Source organism: Anneissia japonica, unplaced genomic scaffold (assembly GCF_011630105.1).
Source record: "Anneissia japonica isolate Jap-2015-1 unplaced genomic scaffold, ASM1163010v1 scaffold3940_len624931_cov186, whole genome shotgun sequence".
Classification (NCBI taxonomy): Eukaryota; Metazoa; Echinodermata; class Crinoidea; order Comatulida; family Comatulidae; genus Anneissia; species Anneissia japonica.
In genome coordinates this window covers 461,906-484,511 of record NW_022713530.1, presented here as the reverse complement: position 1 = coordinate 484,511, position 22,606 = coordinate 461,906, and the positions used below count along the sequence as shown (strand labels likewise).

Here is a 22,606-nt window from a genome sequence, read left to right as displayed (position 1 = left end):
GACCCCCCACCCACTTTGGTTTGCAAAATTAGCCCCGAAAAAAACCCCATCTCGAAAACAAACCCATGAGCTTCTTTTCAAGATAGCATGGGCTTCTTTTCGAGATAGTAAAGTACATACACTGTACATGAATTTCAAAGAAACAATAAATTAAAAAAACACGCTTGGTTTATACAGTAGTTTAGATGGTTTAATGCTAGTTAATACACTCCATGATACAGATTGATGTTATAGTGGCCCTATTTATTGTCTTCTAGTAATAATTCCCAAAATTTACAGCATTCATTTTGGGGAAAAAAAAGCCCCCTTTTTACTTTGCAAGTGTAGCCTCGAAAAAAAAGCCCATCACGAAAAGAAGCCCATACAAAGTTCGCAAAAAAAGAAAGAAAAAAAAATCCCAGGGCTTCTATTCAAGGTTTTACAGTATGTCATCATCAGGACTATTTATGGGCACATCACACAGATTTGACACATAAAATCTGATAGTGTGGTTAAAGCTTTAGAAAACCATCAACAACAACAAAAAACAAATTTCACAAAAAATGACGAATAAAAGGATAGCGATACCAGACGTAACTTAACATATAAGAAAGAGTGCGCCTTAAATGCTAAGATTGACATTAGAATGTGTAGTATGTTTTCTCTATGTGTTTCTTATTATTGGTACATTTTTACTTCAAAATTTCTTTAGGATTTGCGGATTCATTTACGCCCACCCATACCCACAACCAATCCCGAAACAACAGTTGTAGTACACCATCTTCCAGCCAAACTTCCTTCTCACCCGAGACTCAGACGATGACGAACAAGACCACGCTACTAGACGCTGATGTCGAGGGCCAGTGGAAGGACAACACAAAACCAATGTTACAGCCGCGACCTAGGCAGCTGTCCATATCCGAATTAGAGAGTGAATTTGTATGATGCAACAGTCAAATGCACTATGACTATGGGATATATGATGCACAGGTAAAATGCATGATGGGATAGTTATGACTTCCTGAGATTCAGTACAGTACTGGAAGAATTTACAGAAAATATTGTTAATTCGAGAAGTTGTTTACATTTTATCAAGGTTTATACATTGAATCTTTATACTAGCAGCCGTTGTGAAAAACTAATAATGTTTATAAATTATAAATGTATTTAATCTTTAAATAGAAAATAGACTGAGGCTTAATAAAATCAAACCCAGTTGATCATGTCTAATAGAATATTTTAAAAAACTATGAATCGATGAAAATTAGTTGTTGCTATTACAGCATAATTCCATAATTTAAGGCCAAATTTTTAAAAAGAAGTTAATCATTTACAGTTTTCTAAAGAGGTTGATAAGATAATTTTTTATTTGGCCACACAATAAATTTTATATGTACAATGTTTTGCTCATATATGACGATGATATATCATATCTCACATATGAGGCGTGTCATCTCAAAACCAGTGTACTTTTGCTATATGTTGGACTGAGTAATTAGCATCAGAATGTGGCACTGTATTGTATACAGTACAGAGAAGTCTTAATACTTTTAAGTATTTTTTTTTTAACCCTTAATACTTTTAGTCACAACTTTGGCAATGGTAAGTCGATTCCAGTAAAATGACACATCATTTTAAAGCCTTTAATGTGGAGAATATGAATAAATTGGAAAGTCAATTATCATTTGGTGGCCGTTGATGCTGGTGTTAAGATGGCATACCCCATATATGGGCAAATCACAGGTGATTGTCTTGAAAAACTTAATAGTGTGACAAAAAAATGTGATATGGCCATATTTGGGTGTAATATGACATCTTTGTGCCCATATATGTCTCATAAAACTGAATAGTGTAGACAGGACTCAGTACCTCTTTGCAATTTGCCGACATAGGCATGGATAGTTAGAAGCCAGATGGTTTCGGCTGATCTTGGCATTATGTTGTAGATAAGCATTATATTTATTCCTAAAAGCCATTGACATAAGTTTGAGCAATAGCGAAACCTGCCTTGGTTAATATGCCAAAACTACTACATACCTATACTTAAATATCATGCATTGGTTGCCCGATTCTTGATTTGTGGATTGTAGATAATCTATCAATAATCGCTTACTATCATGTTTAATAAAGAAAAATGTAAGATTACAAGGTAATCTTCTAGCTAGTTTGCGGTATTTGTAAAGATAATGCTTGTAATTATGATTTTGATAAGCTTGAACATTCTTTTACTTTGGATACCCAACATAACATTTGTAGTCTCTGCCTAATATTTCCTTTACTTTTTACTTTAGTTTTTTCCCATTAAAAGGTTATCACAACCTTCAAGTCTTGGCCAACATTATTACTGCACATAGGGGATTTTTTTTTCCTCAGCTGCCAGCCTTGCATGACAACTCATAGAAACCACTTGTTGTGTTTTATGTTTTCACCCTGTGGGACCAATGGACCTTTCCGCCATGTCAATCAAACTTAACAACTGACCAATCAGAACAGAGCTGAAAAATATGGGGCATGTCCTGCAAGCACATGTTTTATGAATTTACGCTGTCATATGGGACCTTAGCAAAAATATCCATGGGCCGGGACTTACCCGAAAGGTCCATTCCGTACTTTATATCTCTTGTGGTTGAGATTTGCCCAATTTAAATGCACGTCCTTACCCGATGCTACCAGCTACCTGATGTATTCGCAATGCAACATTTTAAGTTTGATGGATTAGCCAATGAGAACAGAGATCTTATTTACATAATAAGGGTAACAGGGCACTTTCCTCACGGTGTGTGTCTGATATTTGAAGTTGAGAGTTAAAAATCTTGCAAGAAAGCAGCTGAGCTGAAATCACTTTCATGTTCTGTAGGCTTAATGCAGTCAATTTATCACATTTGAAAAATAGCAATAATAAATGATACTAATAAAATTCATATGCTTTGATAACTCAGAACAATCAAATTAATTGACAAATAAGCAAATACTTCATGGCTTTTATGAAGTAGAAAATATTGTAAGTCGTATTTGTATGTTACATATTTATATCATATCATTATTTATATCAGTGTAACATGTAATTTGATACGATATGCAGTTATTTACTGTTTATCCTTTGGAATTACCTGTCTATAAAATCCCCAATGTAGGAAAAAAAACAATTTGCAGTGTGTATAAATGTTAATGTACATGCATTCCCAGCCAATTACAAAAAAGCAAGCTCAGGATGTTGAATTTTTTTAGCACACTGAATGATGAATGTTAGCAAAATAGTCTTTCTTGTGTCAGCTTATGACAGAACTACAAGTGTTGAAACCCTTGGTTGTGGGAGATTTAAGTTATGAACAGTAAGTTTGAGGAAGACCATTTTAGTAGTGTTATAAACCAACCTCAATTGCCACAAAATTGCACCATTCTTTTGCACCACTGTCATCTCTTTTTTACAACATAAATTAAATATTATACATATCTTTTATTGCTAATGTTTAAACATTTATATGTATGTGTTGGTCATTTACATATGCTGTCTAAAATCTAATAACTGTAAATTGTAGATGCTATCTATCTGATCATAAAAATGGTTTTTCAAATTATTTTCCAATATTGAATCTTCATTGGTATAAATGTAGCCCTGGTAAAAGCATGCTCATTCCTGCATTTGAATGGTGGTACCTGTTGTGTTTTAGGCCTAGAATCAGTCCAGCTAGTCAGTTATACAGTAGGCCATGGGTTTTTTCCAGTATAAGGGATAGTCACTAGTCTTGAGATGGTCCAGCTTAGATACGTATTTGAACTTTAACTTTTAAACTGCATATTTATAACACATGGCAGAATAGCAAAATTTATTTGTTTTAATCTTTAAAACTAATTGCTTTTGTACAAACCATTTTAAAGACTTTTTTGTTGCCTAATTTAGCATCAGGTCTACCGTATTTACCAAGAGACCATTTCTGAATGTAAAACTTGGCTATGTTGATTATTTGTATATTTTTTTCCTAATAATACAATATTGATATAAGATTATTTATTAGCTTGCTGAAGTCCTCTCTCTAAGCTCGCATCCCCACTTTTGTGAAATGTGTTCACAATATAAACAGAGCAACTGTCAGAGGTCTCTCCATCCATCACTTAATCAATCGGTCAATAAAATATCAGAGTTGTGCTATTAGTTATTAATGTAATAAACAATTTAAGGTATCCCATATCAAAATATGTGGCATAGTGGTAAGGCATCAGGATTTTAATCTGAGCGTGGTGGGCACAACACATAACACTAGGTATTCGCTTTCCCCTCTAACATTGTCCTCAGGTTCTGCCTTTTGGTTTGCATGCAGGATATAATTATTCATTGTTTTCAATCAGTTGATCATATACACAAGTAAATGTGATGATTTCCAGAGTATGAAGAAAGAATTCATATCAAAAAGTAGAGCAATGCATAATCATAGCAACAATCCGTAAATTAGGTGGCTTAAGTTTGGGCCATGCATGTCACCCTAGATGGTGTGTGTGATAGTAGTTAATACCTTGAATATTATGAAGTTAAGTTATTAGCCAAAGATAAGTATGTAGTTAAATAATCAACCATGTTCCACCTAATATCTTCTAGAATTTAATTTATTCATGCTGATGTTAAATTAATAAATAAATAAAATTGTCTATATACAAATAGATTAAACACTGTCATTAAATAATACCTTGTGTTCTTTAATGTAGCTGTAAAATGATCAAGCATGCTGAAAGGTTTTCCTTAGGATTGTTAGTAATTATGATTATTTAAATTTAATACAGTAATATTAAAATATTATATAATATACAGAATGCGGGAATTTTAAAAGTAACATTGCCATTTGTTTTTGTAACATTCCCCCGCAATTTAGTATGTTATAATGCTCAGAGGGTCCTTTTATTAAATGATGGCAAATTTGCTGGTTCATGGCCAATCAAAGAGGTAGATAATTCAAGATGTTAGTATTTATATCAAGGATGAATGTAACCTCACTGAAATCATCTAATGAATGCCTGAGTCTACCAGTTAGGAAAAATAAGTAATTTGAATTGATTTTGCTAAACAATTTATTTAGCTAAACATTTAATATTACTATTAGCCAATTATATGTTTGGAGTCTGAGGATGTTTGTATTTCAGACAACACATTGGAATAATGCAGGCTCATCATGATTATATAGAATATAATTTTTCTTATTTAATTTGAAAATTAATATAGGCTACAAAACCATAATTGCATTTACATATAACTACAACACTTGTGTTGCATCATGACTGATGGTGTATTTGTCTTTCAAGTTAAGTTAGCATCTATTTGACCACATTCCAAAGGTACATCATCATCTTACCAAGATGAGTTTTAATAAATTGAGAACTTAGTACGGACTTATCCCAAATGATTGTAGGTTGTAAAAGCAAAATAGAGAATTTGTAGATTTTTTTTCCTTGCTTATGTGTACTTTCAGTTTTGCCTTACAGGTGGGGATTCCTTAAGTAATAACAATGACATCATCTTATGGGTTGGGGATTCCCTGATAAAAGTTCATTTGCTTTACAAATTCAATTAGCCTAAATAATTCACATGAATTGGAAAGACATCTGGGTACTTATATTTCATTTGTATTTTCGGTTGTCAGTAAATTCAGTTAAAATGAATTTGGAATCAAATAGCTAGGCCTCATGTTTATATTTAAAAAATATGAAATAGAAATGATCCTGAAAGTAAAATTTATAATGTAATTAATTTTAATATCAATATTGACATTAATATCAATATTGACATTAATATCAATTTGCTCTCAATCTACCACAAATTAGACAAACTGTAAGTTGGTTGATGCAACTTCCATTGATCATGTCTTTCAATTAATAGCTCATGATAAATTATGGTACAACAGAATATGCACTTGTTAATGGTACAGTGGTACAGTATTCTCTTCATCACAGCCAATCATGTAATAGATACCTCAGGATGATACGTCACTCTTATTATGCATAGAAGGAATAATGCAATTGTCTTATTAAATATTATATCAACTTGAAATCATCCAATGTAAGAACTCACTGTGACTTCTTTGGTTAATTATTAGGGCGCCAGAGCAATAGATTAAAGTCTTTGGTTCGAATCCCTAGGAATTCAAATTTATTTACTTAATTTTCCTTTGTTAAAACTTGCTAACTCATTGTAACACTTCAATAACAGGGGGAAAAAACAATATAAATTTAAAGTAATGATTTTAAAAAAATTAGACGAAATACAGTATGTGTTTGGTTCCTCATTTTCCAGGATTTCTATCTATTTAGAGCCTACATCAACTTATTTATTAGCTTAAATGTGTAACTGCGTGGTGGTAAGCTCTTTCTGGTTGTATATCCCAAGTCCAACATATCTATGTCAAAAAAACAATCATACATTTTTAGAAAATTTAGAGTTTATTTTTGGTTGCAATTCTAAATATTCTGAGTAAGAAATATGACTATGATAAAAATTGTATTTTTATTGTATTTAAAATGTTGAAGGACTAAATTTATCTTTATTATTAATAATGTATTAATAATAATATTAATATCAATCAATGTATTTGCTGGTAATTTTTCTAGCTGTAGCTTTAATAACTCAAATGGTATGACACTCGCTTAGTTAGTGAAAGTTTGCAGATTCAAATTCTGCCGAACATACTAGTTTCATACAACTAAAAAAAGGGCTATTGTATGCGTCATATGATTGTAACACTATGTCCCTATTTGAGCTCTGTTTTTATTTTTTTATTTATATTACGTTTACAGTGCTATGCAGCAAACCTAATTTGAATATTACTAATTTGAATGTTATTTACATGGTCGATATAAACATTTTCTTCTGGACAATATTTTGTGACAGTAACCCTGGCGTTTACAAAAAGCTGATTATTGGGGAAGTGGGGTTCTTTCATGAATACAATGAAAATGTAAAAACTAGTGTACAAACATCTATTTTAAATTCTGTCCACACTACTGTATAACATGTTTTGTGACAAATATCACATTTGTTTGTCAGCAGCTGTGTGGACAGCTTTATAAATGATTGAGGATATAAAAAAGAGTAAAATGAGAATAATATATTAATTTTGATTTATATTGTTTATATTGTCATTGAGAAGTCGAAATGTTTTTGTTGTATTTCGACCAAAAGCATAATTATGTAGCATGCAGTGTAATGATTTGTATTCTGATCAATGTATGATTTTAAAAGTTGCTGATGTTTGATGTCCACGCTTAATTTCTTTTATTGGAAGATGTACCAAGTTTGTTAAAAAATTTTAGGCCTAAGCTTTCTCTAAGTCTACTGCATTTTCGAAAATAGTGACTTGGAAGAATGAGTATAATAATATTAATAGGACTTATTATGTATGTACATTGCTATATGCAGTTAAAAAAAATACTTTACAAATAAACTCTTTTGTTATATATGTTGGAGCCAGATGAAGGAGATTGTTTGGTTCCACAGTCGATGATTCTTATGGTTTAATTTTAAATCAAGTTGATATTCGCATAGGTCAGACTATGACGCATTTAACATTCCTCTTGTAAAGTATTTGTAAATTCTAGAGGGCTAAATAGTACGCAAAGTTGTTATTGGGTTTTGTATTGTTAGTGTGTTTTATTATTATTATTATTAATTAAAATATTAGTTATTTTAATTATTGATATTATTTGGAGTCATATTGTCATATTTTTGGTTCATTTTTTGTAAAGATTTGATTATTCTGGCAATGTATACTAACAAATACTGTATATAATTTTGTGTTGTAGATAATTTGGCCATGTGAAATGGTGGTAACTTTATTCATTACTATTTGTAAAAGCCACATGGGAATGGGGAAGGAATTAAAACATTGTAATTACATCAAAATTTTCTACGAAAAGAAGAATTATCGTCTTTGCCTTTGTTTTACTGCGTCTGTCTCTCCTTTTAAAGATAATATCAAAGACTATATAATTCTAAACTCTTTAGTTGTATACAGTGGTATACAGTAACTAAGGTGTCTGGAAATGGGAGGGGGTGGATCGTGTGAAGCTGAGAATAGGGAATTAGGTGAGGGGGCACTAGCTCGCAAAAGTTGGTTATTTATGTGATGATTGTCATCTATTTTAGTGTGATTTTTTTTTGCTTTGAACAATTTCATCAGTGGTGAGGGGGGTGAAACTTTAGCCGCGAGTTTATTTGGGCTCCCACCCCTAGATGTGCCACTGCTCCCACTCTTTCTTGGTTGGCCCATTTTGTGTGTGATATGAAATGTCCATACATGGGAAAAAATAAGTGAACAATCAGTCAGAATTGAGACCCTCGATTTTTTTATTTTATTTTATTTATTTATTTTTTTTTTTGTGCTGTATAATGCATAACCATTAACTTCAATTATTCAAACAAGCACTAGAATTAACAGAAAATTCGAATCCAATTTAGTACTAATAATATAAAGCTATGGTATTTTTTTATATTCTACAATTTACTGTGAAGGGCCCCTCGATCGAACACATTTGAGACACCCGTAATCGATTACTAAAATGCATTTGGCCTCCAACTAACACTTTCTCACCCCTGGTCCCGTGACTCGTCGTTACGCCACTAATCATCACCATTATCATCATCATCATGACATTCCTATTGTCATCATTATATAATATCATCCATTATGATCACCACCATCATTATTATTACAATATCAGGATCATCATCGTCGTCGTCGTCTCACCATCGTCATCATCATCATCATCATCATCACCATCACCATCATCATCATCAAATTTGTACAGTCTGTACATAATGCAAAAGAAATGTGTGGCGTATAATGCGTTACAAGTAAACGTGCTGATGTCTACCTATGTGTTATAGTAAGCCGCTAATATATAATCCAGTCAAGTCACTATATATTCACTTAATTTCAATGTACGTGGACCAATACATTCTCAGTCATGTGCTTTGTGAAACATTAACAATGAATAAAATCTCAATTATACATTTTTTTTATTATACTGTAAAAGATAAATGAAGGTATTTATTTGCCGAATTAGGAATACTTATTGCACATTTATCAATAATAATATTTTCTTAATTTTTTTTTAGAACGAGTTTTTCAAGATTCATTAGTTATAAATAAAGGTATTCACTTGCTGAATTGAAAACTGGTATTGCACAATCGTAACAATATTTTCTTCATATTTTTTGGATTTTTTATAAAATAGACAGTGAAAAATAAAGTTTACATAATTGTTTTTTTTTATATTTTACATTATCACGATAGGTGATTTAGTTTATTTATAAGTTATTGATTTTGTTTGCCAACGTGTTGACAAGATCGTCAATGGGTGGTCTCCGCTGTGGGTCGACGTGAGTGCAGAGTTTGCTCATTTCATATAAAGTTCTCATACGTAAATGAGTACCCATTTCCCAAAACATGTTGCCCAGGCTGTGTATGTCGGAGGCAAACGTTGGTGGTGAGTTTGGGAAATGAAGCTCTGGGGCATATTCTCTGTGAGCTGCTATGCACTGTTGACGTTGTGCTGCAGGAGTGTTGTTAAGCTTGAAGAAGTCGAATGGAGCGGATGCATGACAGACTGAACCGAAATCGGTGATTTTTGCTGCCCAGCGTTCGCCATCATGGTAAAGGAGAATATTTCTACTGGCCAAATCGTTATGAATCAAGCCATGTTTTTGCATCACCTGTACGCCTTCTGCCATGTCACGTGCCACATGTAGTCCATCTGAGATCGTAAGATTCGGATCTTTGAAAGTGATGGCTTTAAAGAGAGTCATAGACTTAAAGCGAGTTGGATGTCCGACGTATTCAATGACAATGCTTTTACGGGATTCGAACCAAGCTTTTTCGCAGATTCCATAAACGTACGGAAAGGCTCTGCTTTCCTTCGATAGGAACATCAGCACTCGAGCTTCGAGGTAAATTAAAAATTCATCTCTGAACTGCTTCGATGTATCTCCTCCACTTGCAACGTCACATGATTTTACTGCAACAAGTGGGCCATCAGAATGATCCAGACGTTTTAACAAGACTTCTCCGTAAGCACCCTTACCAAGTTGAACCTGCACAAGTAAATAAGTAGTTATTGTTAGAATTTAATTCAGTTACATATAATTTTGAGCAATAATGTTATACAGTAAAAATACTTAGAGTAATTCGAACAAATAAGTTAGCTAACCTGTTTTCCAGAAAGAACGACTGGGCACAAATCTTCCATCGATATGATCTCAAGCTCATTTGGCATAATGTTGTCTAATTTCACGAGATAGTCAGGCAAGATTACATCTTCTGGTGCCTTAAGTGGTGACAATGATGCTGATGTGAACTTGCCACCTCCCTGTCCGAGATCGTGATATGAGTTTGAAAGACGGAGAAGATTCTGCCATTTCCCACTCAGTGGTGCACCAAAAGAACGATTTTCGCCTTCAAAATCATCAGTATCAATGAAGATTAGTTCTGGTCGGTGGTCCACAGGCAAGGTGGCGTTCTCGACAGAGTAGTGTGCAGTTGCAGGAATGTCAGTGACAGCACTGATGGGGCTGTTTTGACTACTTTTGACTAAGCTTTGGCACGACTGAGGTTCTGTGCTGTCTGTACAAGAATAAGATGTGGTGTCCGTTCTGTAATTGCCAAAAACAAATGAGTTGTGTTACATTTTCATCAACATACATAACATTTATCAACATACAAGTACAAATAATATAATAGGCCTAGTAGTGTAGCCTATTCATTTTTTATTGAAATAACAATCAATGAATTAATAGATCCATCAATCCACTCATTGATAAAATTATCGATTTTAAATTATGAAGGGAACTTAAGTAATGTAACGATGCGAAACACCGGGTTAAAACGTATTATTGCATGTTTGATTATACAATAATGATCAGGAACTCCTCTTTGATAATGATGTTACTTACGTTAAGATAGTTTGGTATTCTGCATCCTGTGGTGGTGCCGTTATAGCAGGGGTGAACAATAGTTGTTGGTTCCTAAAATATACCCAGTAGAACAGACTGCACATCGCCTTCATAAAGGGGATAAGATGCCACATTGTATCTAATATTGCATTTCTCTCGACGCCCACCACGCACCGATTTTCATATCCGTTCTTGAAGTTACCACCGGCAAAGTAGATCACCATTCTTGCGATCACTGCGAGGAACGACCGAGCTTGTCCACCGACGATGATATCCAATGTATATTGGAAACATTTGAATGACACTTTGAATGTGTTGTTGATCTCATAGCAGATGTTTAAAGTGAATGGTGGAATGGTGCCATTACTCGGTCTCGCAATGGAATAGGATCGGTGGCACATGTCACGACATTGGTTTTGGTCGCCCAACTGCATGCATGAAGTGGCAAAGAGATGTTGGCTAGCTAAGCTAAGAGCCTGTAGGTAAAGAATTTAAGAAACCATCAAAACTACACATTCGCATTTTGGTAAAATCACTTTCAACTTTGATAGGTTTACTTATTCAATAATTGGATATTATTACGTTTAAAACTTTGTACTCCAACTAGTTTTACCTTTATTTCTGAGTGTTTGGCAGTCAGCTGAGTTGGTAACTCAATTGATGGTAAAAAACAAGTTTTCAAATAGATGGTGCCAATATTATTTTTGACTGTTTTCAATGTCTTCACTCTCACAGATAAGTACGAATTGTGGCATAGGCCACGGCATTGGTTTTGGTTGCCCAAATGCATGTGTGGTGTGGTAAAGAGATGCTGGCTAAATAAGCTAAGAGCCTGTGGAGTAATATTTAAGAAAAGTTATTAAAACTTGTATAGGCCCAAGTCAATAATTATAGATACAGGTATTAATACATTAAATACTTTGCATTTCAACTAGGCTCACCTTTATTTTTGAGTGCTTAGCAGTCGGTTGAGATGGTAACTCAGTTGATGGTAAAAAGTGAGTTACCAAATGGAGGGTGCCAATATTATATTGGACTGTTTTTAATGTCTTCACTCTCACAGTTGAATAAGATCGGTGGCATACGTCAGGACTTTGGTTTTGGTCGCCCAACTGCATGTATGGAATTAGAGATGGTTAAAGATTTTTAGAAGTCATTAAAACCATATATCTGCATGTGGTAGAGTCGCTTACAACTTGTAAGCTTGTATAAGGCCCAAGTCAATAATTTAGAATATAATACATTCAAAACTTTTTTTCAAACTAGGCTTACCTTTATTTCTGAATGATTGGCAGTCAGCTGAGCTGGTAACTCAATTGATGGTAAAAATCGAGTTTTCAAATGGATATTGCCAATAATGTATTTGACTGCTTTCAATGGCTTCACTGCGAGGATCGACCGAGCTTGTTCACCGCTTAAGATGATGTTCAATGTATATTGTAAACATTTGAATGACCCTTTGAATGTGTTGTTTATGTCAGAGCGGAGATTTAAAGTGAATGGTCGGATGGTGCCGCCTCCGGGTCTCACAGTTTGAAAGGATCGGTGGGATATGTCACGACATTGGTTTTGGTCACTCAGCTGCATGTACAGAGTAGTAAAGAGTGATTCGGTAACTAAGCTAATAGCCTGTAGATTAAAAAAGAGTCATCAAATTATTTTCATTTGTAGAGTCGATTACAGCTTGTATATAGGCCTAGGCTCAAGTCAGTTGTTTTGGATATTCATACATTCAAAACTTTGTATTCGAACTAGGCTTAGGTCCTTTGCCTACCTTTATTTCTGAGTGCTTGGCAGTCAGCTGAGTTGGTAACTCAATTGATGGTAAAAAGCGAGTTTTCAAATGGAGGCTGCCACTATTGTATTTGACTGTTTTCATTGTCTTAGCTCCCATAATACGAGGCTGAAATAAAACAAAAATTTGCGATGAAGGTAATAATGAAAAGCGTCTATATTATGTAACATAGCATCATAAAATTATTACATTTTCTTTTTGTTTGCAAACAGTAAAAATATAAAAAAAAAAAACAATGAAGCCATTATAAATCGCTTGAAAACATTATTAATTTACTTGTTAATTATAATCGACAATATTAAATGTTATGGCTATGATACCTCATATGTCTTGGTCGTCGAACTGAATCCTCCATTCACCAAGTGGAGCAATTTGGTAGCAGCTGATTCGAGTTGAGGCCGATGCCACTTTGAAATACTGGAAAAGGAGAGCTTCTTGTCGATTACTTGGTGTCTGTTGTCGACAAGGGCTTTCTGAATAGATCTTGTAAGAACGTCATCACCGAGCTTTGGTTTACAATTCACAAAGCTTCCTTCGACGGCAATAGGTTGTTTCAGAGCTGGGACGCAATTAATCACATCCATCGAGAAGCACTTTCGAATGAGGTTGAGTGCAGCCAAGTGGTCTGGTTCCATATCCTCCATAACAGAAATGCTGCTATCGAAATAGCTGCCATCCAGTTGAACAAGTGCTCTAGCGTATTGTCGGATTACGATGTCAAATTGTGGATCAGAATCACAGTACGCGATGGCAGCACATGGAAGGTCCACGGCAATACCATACATGATCCTCAGCAGTATAACTCGGATATGTGACGGCACATTGATCCAAACCAGTGGTGGAGATGTTGGCTTAAGATCTCCATCAGCCTCGGGTCTCTCAACAGTGAAACAGCATTTGAAATATTTGTTGAAGAAACCGGCAAATGCGGACCGTCTGTGTGAAAAGAAAGCAGCTATAACTATACAGCATCAATAAATTATCAAATTTGTAACTTGTTACGTATGTTTACAAAACTCGCTTTAAAACTTTCTTTATATACATTTATATTTATCATTATCATTCACACCACCGAGGTTTAACAAAGTGAAAACTGTTTCTACCTATTTTGACGTCCTTGAGAAATTCGATTAAATAGACGATTGATTCGTCCTGGCATATCTAATGAAAAGAAAGTAGTTCAAATTTAAGAATGACCTAATAAATGAGGACATAAACAATGACATTACAAAATTAAATACCGCTTAATAATTCAAATATAAATCATATAGCATTAAAAATAGTAGTAACATTATTAATATCAGTAATATTCTAGATAATAAATAATAGGCCTATCATAATAAATAATAGTAATAAACGATCAATAATAATCATATTGATAATAATTATATTGATGATGATGATGATGATGATGATGATGATAATAATAATATCATAGCATACACTCACCAATGAAGTACAGCGTAAAAATAAATCAATTTTCTTTCTGAAAGAATAAAATATATTTAACGAAGTGTTGCAAAGGGACAGCAACAGTCAGAGTCCTTCGAGAAAAAAATAATCGGAAAATTCCTAAAATTATATAAGTTATCTTCAATTATTGTTATGAGACCAATTTTATGCTAGGTATGGTTGGAAGATACAATATTGTTTAAGAATACAGTAATTGGATTCTATTGGCTTATCATTTGAATTCATTCTTCCTATCTACTACTAGTTAAGTTTTTTTTTTTATAAACAGACATTGGTTTAATTTAATGAATTCTAATAAAAGAGTAAATCTTGCTCTCATACAGCGACGGTTTTTCCTAGATCAGAAGAAGGCCCGGTCAGTCCTCCGTCAAAGCGACGTTTTTGGTGTTACTTAATTTAGCTAATATTGTTTAATTTTATCGTCGTACGCGGACGAAAGTAGTTGTGTTTAATCTTCAACTTGAAATATTAAATAGGAACTAAACTTTTCGATCACAATGTCATAAATAACGACTAAAAATGCAAAACTTACAGAGAGTTTGTTTAGTCAATGCTATTCTCTTCAAGTTCATGAAGTGTATTGTTGTAATCTCCATGACTGTCGCTACAACAAAAAAGTATGTTGCCATGAGCGCGCGTACTCAAGAACTTACACGTGCTGCATGCGCGTATTTGCACAATATCCTCTTTTTTCAAATGGTTGAATACTGAGATCTATCTCCTGTTTGAAAATTTATCCATCTTTTAATGACGTAACATAACCAGTTTAGTTCCATGATTTGGATTAAAAATGTTTGATGAAGTTTGAATTGCTGTAACTTTGAATCACTTGGTCCTGTCAGTGTTCTAAACCGTGTTTAAATTGTTCCCCTGCTAGCTGCGAGTACATTGAAAAATAAGTGCGTGAACTAATTTGCAATACGCCTTTGATTTCGCGTAAAAAAACACGCACGCGTATGACAAAAATCAATCCCAGGATGTTTTAACGCGGTAAAATCATGGTTAATCGCTGCCGGCCGGCCGGGGAAATCGTATTGCAATTATGTAGGGATCCTATCAATTAAGAAATATTTCAGCTAACAAAATCGACCAAATTTAAAAAAAAAGAAGCAAAGAATGAAATGAAGCGTCGGGATTCAAACAATATCCATAACTATTTTAAAAATATTTGATAAAATCGTTCTAGCATAGAAAAATACAGAATATTTTATCAAATTTTGATCGTCAAATTTGTTTTAACAAAATTGAACGCTGCGAGCAGGGTTCGAACCTGCGCGGGAAGATCCCATTGGATTTCGAATCCAACGCCTTAACCACTCGGCCATCACAGCACTTTCGTACAGGATTATTAAAAATATTCGTCTCAAATCATGACTATAATAAATCAGAAAAGGTCGGGAAGGTTGAACCTGGTTCAAGCTTGCCGATTGCGTTGCAGACGAATTGGCGTGCCCTTCCCGATTGCGTCAGGGCAAGTTCCCTGATTCGTCTGCAACGCAATCGGCAAAGTTGAACCAGGTTCAACATTCCCAGGGGCGGCCAGTAATATTTTTGCTGAGATTAAAAATAATAACAATGAATAAATAATACAAATTTAATATAAATCAATTTTTTTCTCACCCTCTGTATATTTTTACTTACTAATAATACTGTATTATATTTTGTAGAGTAGGTCTAAATAATTGATCGTTCATGAAGCGCCACTCGTGTTAAAACGCATTTATAAACTTTATAAATTGTTGAGTCTGAAAGTGCCATTTCCAAGAACCTAGAGCTATATATGTTAAAAATTTGCTCACCTCAGCCCCACTCATGGTGAATGGATATTTTTTTTGGTAGGAACGTCTTTAATGACGGGGTAGGAGGCTTCAAGCTGCGCTGCACCAAGATGACTGGTTGGTAATTTTGATATTCAATTACAACTTATCGACATAACTTGGAAAATACGTAGACCTACACACAGTACTAATTTAATTATTGAATAATTAGGTAGGCTACCGTACTCACGCGAATAAGTATTTATAAATATTTTTGTGCACTTTTGAGGGCGCTTATTCAAACGGGGGTGGGGGGATTAATTATTAAAGTAGAAATTAAGGGGATGCTTATAGGGACTTGGAAAGGAGAAGTTTATTCACACGGGACGCTTAATCGTGCGAGTACGGTATTTGTGATTAATTTACTACGAAGATCTCTGCTATTAAGAGTTATATCAAATCGTACCTCTCCCCAGCTATGATAATGATGTACTGTATTACCAAAGTTACTGTATCTTTCTATTAACTTTTCATCCGCTAGAGGGGGGTGTTTAACTTTCTGTTACCTTGTTATTGTTTATCATGGATTCAAAACAAGACGTGTTTTCGAACGATAAATAATGAGTTTAATATTTGTAGTTAGGGATCAAGAGAGTACTGTATATGCAGAAGTTGCTGAGTTGCTATTGAAAAGTGGGAAGTGGAGAAAGGCCCAGAGCAAAAACACTCCAAAGTTTCATTTGTTGTTTGGAGAAAGGAATGGGCTAAAATTCGGTAAACTTGGTAAGACTAAGGCCCGGGTTCCCCGTAAGTAAGACGGCAGGATGCCCACACTGAGTGTGAGAAATTGCCTCGCTGACCTGATTACCTAGACACCTACAGGTACTCTAGGCCTAGCGTGGGCCTAGGTAGTAGTAAAAGCAAGGCCATTTTTTAAATGAAAGTTAATATTATAAAACTTTAATTTGATATGAGGTTAATTTTGACTTCAGCAGACTGAAAGTTTAAAAAAATAATCATTTGCCTATCCAGATAATGCTATTTTGATTGCTAATTGCTAATTTTGTTGTCTAAAGCACATAGGACCAACTTAACTTCCATAAAAACTCATGAACCCTAACAGGAATTTGTTTATCCCTGGCTGCCAGCTCCACCAATCACCACTTGGATTTGCATAGCAATATCCACGATGGAAAAAAAACCATACAGGAGATGTTGATAATTTAATTATTAATAGTAGTTATTAACACTGAATCAGAGCTGTAATTAATCCTGTTGGCATTATGGTGAATATTAAATTGATTAATAATATTAAAAATTCAAATATAATCATTCAAAAGAAAGAAAATTAATTGTTTATTCTTTAAAATATGTATTCAGAACAGATGAATAAAATACAAATTACTAAATTTAATAAGTCAAATTAAAAAGTATGCTAGAGTACCTGCAGTTTTACACTGCAACTTGGTGCCGTTTGCAATTTTGAACATATTGGATGTACTGTATGTAGATTACCGACCCTATTCTCTCATTATATGTACAGTAATTGCAAAATATATTTTGCCTTTGCTTTTTTTAATGTGCTTGAAAGCCCTTTACTTTTTCATTTGAATCTTTGATCTTTAGGTCATGAACCAGGGCTTTTACAAGCTGTTAACTATTACCGTGGCAATGGTCTGATATGCAGAAAAGTACAACTGACACAAATGCTAAAGGCAACTTGTTCACATCCACATGAGCAAACACATGAGCGTGTGCAGAATGAACATGAGCAACACGGCTGCCAGAGTTGGTACCCAACTTCATTTGTGATTCACCCGACAACAGAAGGAACTCCAGAAAGCAGTTCCCTCAGTGTAAAGGAGAGAATGATGATGGCTCATAAGGTGAGAGAGGACGAAAGAGAAGATTTCCAGAGAGTTCAAAGATTGATGAAAGAAAAAAGGGAAGGTTCTGTATGGATAGCAAAATCTAGTGCAGGAGCGAAAGGTATGCAATAAATCATTCCTCCTTATGTGATGACAATTAACAGTAAAAATACCTTCCCCCTCCACCCTGCCATTAAAATGTTGTATATGAGCCCCCATTTTGTTTTTCCTGTAAAAAATGTAAACACCTGCGAGGGGACAGTAGTGCCACCTGCAATTTTTGACTATTAAAATAGCCAATTTCATTACTAAAATAGATTTCTAATTGGTGGACATACCCCCTTGTGGCCACACCCTCTTGTGGCTACACCTTCTTGTACATCTTGTTTCAAGATCCTGGACCCATCCCTTTCATGTACGCCCTAATACCAACACATATATTCTGCACTAAAAACTTATATTTTTCACATGTAATTTATATTAACAATATAAACTACAGCCCTGTCACAGGTCTAGTTTTAATCTATATTCTTTGGAAAACTAGGTAAAGGTCTGTTGGTGTCTGAGGATGCCGACACTTTACTCAACTTCATCGACTCGCAGTCATTCTCACACGTTATTCAGAAATACATTGAAAAGCCACTGCTTCTCCCAGGATCAAGGAAGTTTGATATCAGGTCATCTTTATTTACTTATCATCATCTATTAGTTACTTCATTTTCACATTTACCATAATAGTTAAGTGACTTGCCACTTATTAGAAAGATAATAGTAGGCAACTGCATTCCTGAAAGGAAGCAAACATCTCCCACAGACTAACTCATCCTACCGATCCAGAATGCTTGCATGTTTTTGCTTCTGTATTATTAATTACCTCCTTAAAGGCAGCTGACAATGGGTATCCGTGCCTGTAACCAGGGTTTCTATCGTTTGGCCATACTCCCCTTTTCAAGCGAACCTCTTCTGCTATACCAAACCATCCCCTCCGTTTGCATCAAAAACCACCAAAGTGATGATGAAATTTAATATGTAAGGTGCCCCACCAGGGCACATAGGTGCCCCCTGGTCCTTGGTTCATAGGAAAGCCCTTAAAGAAACCTGGTTATAGGCCTGCAAGTGGTATTGATGCACATAGGAAAATACAACAGGATTTGTTAAGAAATTATTCAACAAGATCTTCCTGTACTGACTTCTCCCTGCTTTAGAATCTCTGTTATTGTAATGTATTATAATTATAGTCAAATTATTAACTTAGTAACTTGATAATGTATTTGATTATAGTTTTCTTGCTTTTGGATGTTATGTTATAAAATGAAAGAAAAAAAGAATCAATTCTTAGTAGGTTAATAATCTGTTTATCTGTCTTGACTTCTATGCATAGGTGCTGGGCTGTGTTAGACCATACGTACACCATTCACTTATTCAAAGAAGGTGTGCTGAGGACCTCAGCTGAATGTTACAATGCTGGAGATTATAGCAATACTATAAGCCACATTACTAATCATTGCATACAGGTAATACCATTTATTAGAAAAATGTCTCCAACCTAGGTATGAAAAAAAAAAATTATAGACCTTAGAACTAAACAACCTAAATTCAAAGGGTATTTGTTTCAAATCCAGCAAAATTGCCAAAATTGGTTCTGATGACTGATGACCAGCTACTCTCATCTGTCCGCAACAGGGATGGACTTTCCCGCTAATCCCTGCCTATTTGGATATTTTTGCTAAGGTCCCAAAAAACGACTGTGATAAAATATACAATACAAACAAAAATATGATCATTTTTCTGTGAAAAAAATGACAATTGCACAGTTTTCACAATGTTTCTATGATCTTACGAAAAAAAAAAAAAAAAAACCTTTTTTTTTTTGGCAGCAAGAATATTCTGAAAACTTTGGGAAGTATGAAGAAGGTAATGAGATGTTCTATGAGGAATTTGATAGGTAAGTTTTGAAATATGGTCTTATGAATATTGTTGATGATATCGGAGTGGAGAAAAGAAAATGACATAGGTAGGCCGCGGCCTATGTCAGCAGATGGGAAGTAGATGAAAGCAGTTCTGAAGGAAAATTGATAGTATAAAATATCCAAGGAGATAAGATCACCCTGGTATTAGGATCACCTTGGTTTAGGATTGAACAGTGGCGATGCTAGGATTTTAGGGAGTGGGGGAGCCTCCCCAATGTAGCACCGCCACCGAGTTTGAGGAAAGCCATCACTACTTTTTAATCATGTCGCCTCCATCGTTAAGAGCCAATTAAACATTACCTATTTTTCGGATGGCAGCATATCTTGCATTCTCTTAAACAAGACTACCTGTTTTGTTTTATTATTTATTAATTTTTATTTATTTTACTGATAGCACGATACTTTAAGTAATTTGATATTTGATCTGTAATTTTATTTATTTAACTCTGATTTTAACTGGTCACCATGCCTTAAAGTTTCTTTTCCAAACTTATTATGGCCTCCATCCACACACTTTTTTTATTATCGCACTTATTTTTTACTTCTGAATTGTATTCTTTTTATTATTTATATAAATTTACTGTATTATACTTCATGTGAGGAAAAACAATTAAACAAAAACAATCAACAATCTTAGTAGCTAATGATAATGATGGTAATAAAAATTGTTGGTGATATTGTTGAGGAGGATGAATGATATTATCACCATGATGTAGGTTTGTTGATAACAATTATGGCTTACAACAAGTCTCTAATTTATTGACTTCCCCAAATATATTACATAATTTTAGAGAGCGCCTCTGGCATCTGTTTATGTCGAGCAACTTGTATGTTGTCGAATATGGACCTAAACCCAGAAAAAATTATAGTATGGAAAGCCAAAATTGATTTACTTTTAAGCATTTATCACTGATTAAGACAAAATTTAGGGACTGGATTACCCAGTCTAGGCGACATGATCAAAAATACCTTAACATTTCATGAACAATTTTCGGACATGCCTCTTTCAGATTCCTTGATAAGTACTACAAGACATCACTGGAATTAAGTATACTACCTCAAATCAGGCATATCATAAAGTATTGCCTACTGGCCTGCCAGGAAGTAAGTAAACTAATTTGGTAATGAGATAATAGAGGATAATAATCAATTATGCATTGTGTTTATTAGAACAGCGCTTTATCCATCTATTAAAAAAAAAAAATACATTCCTCATTACATTACATTAGTATTAAGGAAAGGAGTTCCCTCATTTTTCTTAATGAATGTGTACGCTTAAATTTCTATTAAAATTTGTTTTATATATCTATTAGAACCTTGATACAAAGCATCTATCCTATCATAGCTTTCAACTATTTGGTTTTGACTTCATGTTGGATGATGCATTAAGGGTGTGGTTACTGGAAGTTAATGGAGCTCCTGCATGTGCTAAGTAAGTCCTTATTCTCTAAGTACCTGTATAAGCCTATTATTTATCATATGTATGTTTCAACTACAAATGTCTATACTATGTCAATTGCATATTTCTGATGCCATGCGACTTCTCTCAGATGTACCACAGCCCCACCACTGTATGTGATGGTGTTTCAGGACAATTTCAACCCTGGACCATGAAATTGAAAGAGGACCTAAATCACAAGAAAATAAACAATGTGGTATTTAACCCAAACTTACAGCTTACAGCCCAAAAATAGCCTCCTTGTTCAATCCCAGTAATTAGTCGATGACGGCTGTTAAGTACTATACCACTTAATGTTACTATTTTCATTTCTTTCAGGAAACTACTTCCACGACTGGCAAATGGTATAATGTCCACTGTGATTAACCCAATATTCTTTCCGGAGGAACAACATGAACCTCATCAAGACTTTGAAGTTTTATGACAAAATATATTTAGTGTACAAAATCATTTAATTTAAATTTATTACTGCATGTAGACATATCATGAAAATAAGTACAGGTACTTGTAATTCTTCAGATATATACCTCACCCATTGGAACACAAATTTAAGCCTATTTTGGGGAGTGGAACATGAGAGAGTCAGCTTAAAAAAAAAAAATAAAAAAACTAATGGAAGCCATGTCCAATTACAGGTCTCCCTCTAATTAAAGACCACCTGCAATTATTAAAGACCAAATTAACAAATGTCTTTCATCTTTATTATTCTAATTAGAGACCAAATGTGCTAAGACAATTGAAACATAGGTTCAAAAATTGGTCTTAAATGTGGGGGGGGGGGAGACCCTTATTTGTAGGGATGCCCATTTTGCAAATGCTCTTTAACCACACTTCGAATTACATTTGCAATGAAATGTATTGCATAGCCTAAAAGTACTTTATATTAGGTTGTTCCAATTGGTCCAAGGTGAAGTTGCAACGATGTTCATACTACTTATTAAACCAGTGATTGAAAAATTTTGTTTTCAACATTCATCAGTGGCAACACAAGATCTCCTAGAAACGGCTTAAAATTCCTCCCAGACTTACACCAGAGCCCTTGCATTTATACAATGTATCATATGTTGAACCATGATGAGGCCCAAATGAAGTAATTGAAAACCCAAAATATAAATTGGCAATATAAATTTACAGTTCAATGAATGTCAGCTTACTGTAAACATTAAAAATATTTAAAAAAAAATAGTCTACATGAAATCAAATTATTACATAGGTTGACTACTAATAACATATTTCTTCAAATATTAGGAACTACTGTAATTTCTCCATCATAATTAGTTAAACTTGTTTATTGAATTACTGTATATAAATTGTTATCTTACCTGCATCAGAAATCAAGACACTTTCACTCAGCCATGACAGCTAAAAGTAC

The 22,606-nt window shown here is 34.2% G+C and overlaps 3 protein-coding genes and 1 non-coding gene across 4 annotated transcripts in view; 2 read left to right on the top strand and 2 right to left on the bottom strand.

Annotated features, from left to right (window-relative positions):
• Nucleotides 1-7,883, top strand: part of LOC117108447 (mitogen-activated protein kinase kinase kinase 9-like) — a 38,388-nt gene extending 30,505 nt beyond the window's left edge. Inside the window, exon 10 of the mRNA XM_033250455.1 lies at nt 692-7,883. Coding sequence (XP_033106346.1) covers nt 692-924 — 233 coding nt within the window. The 3' untranslated portion in view covers nt 925-7,883. The remainder of the gene's footprint in view (nt 1-691) is intronic.
• A 1,333-nt stretch (nt 7,884-9,216) lies between these two features.
• On the bottom strand, nt 9,217-14,776 carry LOC117108485. Its single transcript, XM_033250500.1, has 9 exons — nt 14,713-14,776; nt 13,028-13,668; nt 12,687-12,815; nt 12,185-12,541; nt 11,854-12,024; nt 11,526-11,744; nt 10,913-11,388; nt 10,171-10,612; nt 9,217-10,054 (listed from the first exon to the last, which is right to left on the bottom strand). The coding sequence occupies exons 1-9, from the start codon at nt 14,774-14,776 to the stop codon at nt 9,272-9,274; spliced, it is 3,282 nt and encodes a 1,093-aa protein (XP_033106391.1). The 3' UTR covers nt 9,217-9,271.
• Nucleotides 14,777-15,429: 653 nt separating this feature from the next.
• Trnas-cga lies at nt 15,430-15,511 on the bottom strand. The gene has a single exon. It is a non-coding gene; the product is annotated as a tRNA-Ser (tRNA).
• A 1,013-nt stretch (nt 15,512-16,524) lies between these two features.
• LOC117108453 (tubulin--tyrosine ligase-like) lies at nt 16,525-22,417 on the top strand. Its single transcript, XM_033250462.1, has 8 exons — nt 16,525-16,720; nt 17,564-17,926; nt 18,350-18,482; nt 19,187-19,319; nt 19,683-19,750; nt 20,786-20,879; nt 21,089-21,207; nt 21,553-22,417. Exons 1-8 carry the CDS (start codon nt 16,558-16,560, stop codon nt 21,656-21,658), a joined length of 1,179 nt encoding a protein of 392 aa, XP_033106353.1. The 5' UTR covers nt 16,525-16,557; the 3' UTR covers nt 21,659-22,417.
• The last annotated feature ends 189 nt before the right edge of the window (nt 22,418-22,606 follow it).